The sequence below is a fragment of the Sipha flava genome, unplaced genomic scaffold (genome assembly GCF_003268045.1).
Source record: "Sipha flava isolate LNK unplaced genomic scaffold, YSA_version1 584_pilon_pilon, whole genome shotgun sequence".
Lineage (NCBI taxonomy): Eukaryota > Metazoa > Arthropoda > Insecta > Hemiptera > Aphididae > Sipha > Sipha flava.
This window is the reverse complement of record NW_020273563.1, coordinates 30,031-33,621: the sequence shown is the minus strand read 5'-3', so window position 1 is coordinate 33,621 and position 3,591 is coordinate 30,031. Positions and strand designations below refer to the sequence as shown.

The following is a 3,591-nucleotide window of genomic DNA, read 5'->3' as shown; positions in this document are numbered from 1 at the left end:
CCTTTTTCACTTGCCACCTCTTCAACTAACTATAGTCAAAATGAACCACTACGTCGCTGCATGTATTTAGCTAATTTATACCCTTCTTTCTCACTAAATAATTTTTAATTTTTCTGTATAAACTATTTATTGTACTAAATTGTTATACTGGCAAAAGCCCGTGATGTATTATAAAAATATAAAAAATAATAAAATATAAATAGTACAACAGCTATGAATAATTTTTATTTTAAAAAATATATTGACGAAGTAATTGACTGTAATAAATCTTTACAGCTAAGTAAAAGGGAATCAGAACGATTAAATAACACGGAAATTATGAAACGCTAAATTGATATTGTAATTTGTCTTGCTAAATGCGGTAAACCTTTTCGTGGCCATGATGAATCGCAAACCAGTTATCAAAAGGGTATGTTCTTAGAGTTGATTCAAATCCTATACAAATATGATTCTGTTTTAAAATCTCATATTGATAGTGGTCCTAAGAATGTAATGTACACAAGTAATATAATTCAAAATGACTTTATAAATTCTATACACAATGTAATTATTCAAGAATTAAAATTAAAATTACAAAACACTCATATTGCAATTATTGCAGATGAATCCAACGACATAGGTCACCACGAGCAACTTTCTATAGTTTTTCGCTATTTTGATACCAAAACAAACCGTCCAATAGAAAAATTTATTAATTTGAGACGTATGTTGTCTGTAGATTCAGAATCAATTTTTAATGCACTTAATGATGTAATTACTTGTCAATTTATGTTGAATTGGAAGAATGTAGTTGCAGTATGTTTTGATGGAGCAGCAACTATGGTAGGTAATATTAACGGCGTACAAGCCAAATGCAAGAATAAAAATAAAAATATTTTGCATGTCCACTGTTACAAACATTGCTTAAATTTAACTTTATTGGATGCTGTTTGTGTTAATGCAAAGTATAGTGAAGTAAATAAATGTGTCATTGATTTTCTTGTGACGGTAAAATTTATTTATTCTTTTATTGAAGGGAGTCCAATACGACATGCAGTATTTGAAAGATTTGCCAAATTAGATGGTGCTAAAGTACAAACATTGAAATCGATGTCTCAAACTAGGTGGGCTTGTCGCGCTGATGCAGTGAATGCAGTTAAAAACAATTACAAAACTTTATTAAGTACTTTAGAAGAAATAAATTCCAAATGTTTGGTACCTGAAGCAAGAGCAATGCCGTGAACTTTTATATCAATTTAAAACCTTTGAGTTTATTTATTGTTTAAATTTAATGCAACCAATTTTACAAATGATACTAGAAGTAATTTCATCTTTACAAGCTTCGAACTTATAACTTTTTACTGCTGTTTCACTTATACATGCCTTAATGTCTTCATTAAACTCATTAAGAAATTCACCCCAAGAAATGCAGTCTATATTTATCAATGCAGAATAAATGTGTAAAGAAAATAATATTAAAATACCAACTGTAAAAAATAGAAAAGTTTCAAAAAAGAGAGATGATTTACAGTGTTCTACATCACGTTATATTTATTTTATAAAGAGTGAAGAAATGAAAGTAACTGTTGTTTTTCCATTATTGGATGTGTTATTATTTGGAATCGATAACAGATTCAAACAAGAAAACTATGATTTAATAATTGTGATTAAACAATTAATTAATTTAGAATTAAATTGCAACTTATCTTATGTATACATTTTAAAAAATTTGCTAAATATTCAAACACAAGATCTTTTTGTAGAGATTTAGCTTTTAAAAAGTATTAAGGACACATCCAAAGGAACATCATCAAATTATGTGTATAAGTGGCTTGATTGGTTAGCAATAGAAGGAATATCCGATACATTCAAGACATTTTATAACTGTCTAACATATTTTGTGGTTATACCAGTGACCAGTTGTGGATGCAAAAGAAGTTTTTCTAAAATGTCTATTGTAAAAACAAAATTAAGAAGCACAATCACACAAGAAAGGTTCAACGCTTTATTATTTTTATTTATAGAACATGAATATGTAAGTAATATCAATGTTGAAAGTGTAATTGATGATTTTAAAAATATTTCTACAAAAAGAAGACTTGTTCTTTGATGTTATAATGTTATCAAATATAAATATAATGTGTTTTTCAATGTTCTACTTATTATATTTCCAGCTGAAATTAAAATCATAAGATGATTTGGGTCCCCAATTTGAGAAAATGCCACGTATAATTGCCTATGTGAAAAGCACTCTATATGAAGATCTACGCCAACGTACTTGAATGTTTGACCTTGCGCTTTGTTTATGGTAATGACAAAAGAAACTTTAACCGGGAATTGAAGCCGTTTGAAAGAAAACGGCAAGTCGGAGGGAATCATGGGAATTCTTGGAATAAATACAATTTCTCCTTTCACTGGCCCTGTAAGAATTACGGCTTCTATAATATTATTTCGCAACGATTTTATTTGTAATCTTGTACCGTTACATAAATTCGGTGGTTGAAGATTACGTAATAATGTAATTGGAGCACCAATTTTTAATTTTAGCTTATGAGGAGGAAATCCCGAAGGAGAAAGAGAATTGAGAAATTCTTGTGGATAATGAATAGCATCATCTGTTGATGTAACTGTACCAATAAATAGATATTCACGTGAGTGTCCATCAAATTTTAGAAGGATGATATCATTAATTTCTCCTGCTGTTACATTTCTCAGAGAGATAATAGCTCTTTCACATAACTACTGATAAGATTTATTGGACAGATTAAAAATATCAGGATAAACTGTAGAAATCAACTCTTCCACGTTATTGACCACCCGTCCAATCGTGTGATTGACAGAAATGTAACCATTTTCATTTTCTAAAATTCCATTTCCAATTTTCAACAACTGTGCTGGAAAAATATCGTCCCCTCCGCATAAATAAACTCTCATGTTTGTTCGCAAATAAAGTTTTTCAACATAGTTCCATATAAGGGAAGATTTTAAACTAGCATTAACGATATCAGCTCGAGTACATTTAGGGTAGCCTAAGAGCAAAACAGGTAGCTTTAAAAGTCGCGTGAATGATTCCATCAAAGGCCTTCAAGCTTTCAAATGAAGTAAGACCATGTACATAATTAAGTAACAATATTAAAAGGAAGCACTCACTTTGATTTGAGTGAATCGTGTAAATTCTACCAATGGCAGTGTGACGTGGACCCGTGTGGCAGCCGTTATCGAAACGTCTGTCGCCGACCGTGCCTATGTCTCTTTCATCAACCGCCAGACCGCGGCACGCAACGCCGCCGTGACACCCCATCCCCCCATCGATCAATGGACAGGGGACGCGAACGGTCGCGACGACGCCCGCACGGAATACTATTCAACCAGTCCGGTTGGGATGTTCTGTGAACACCATGCCCGAATGTGGATGTATACGACATTACATTATTCTTGCGACACAGTTTCTTTCTTAACATTTTTTTGTCATTGTATTTCGCAGTGAGATATTCTCATCATTATTATCATTATTATTATTATCATTTTTATTATTACTTCCAAGTACTGTTCGGTAAAATATAAGTAGAGTACGGATTTTAAAGCAATAAAAAACTAAAATAAAGCACTAAA

General features: G+C 31.4%; 1 protein-coding gene across 1 annotated transcript; it reads left to right on the top strand.

Annotated features, from left to right (window-relative positions):
- Positions 1–411: 411 nt before the first annotated feature.
- Positions 412–1,221, top strand: LOC112691258 (protein FAM200B-like). The gene is made up of 2 exons (XM_025565417.1): positions 412–502; positions 602–1,221. Exons 1-2 carry the CDS (start codon positions 412–414, stop codon positions 1,219–1,221), a joined length of 711 nt encoding a protein of 236 aa, XP_025421202.1.
- The last annotated feature ends 2,370 nt before the right edge of the window (positions 1,222–3,591 follow it).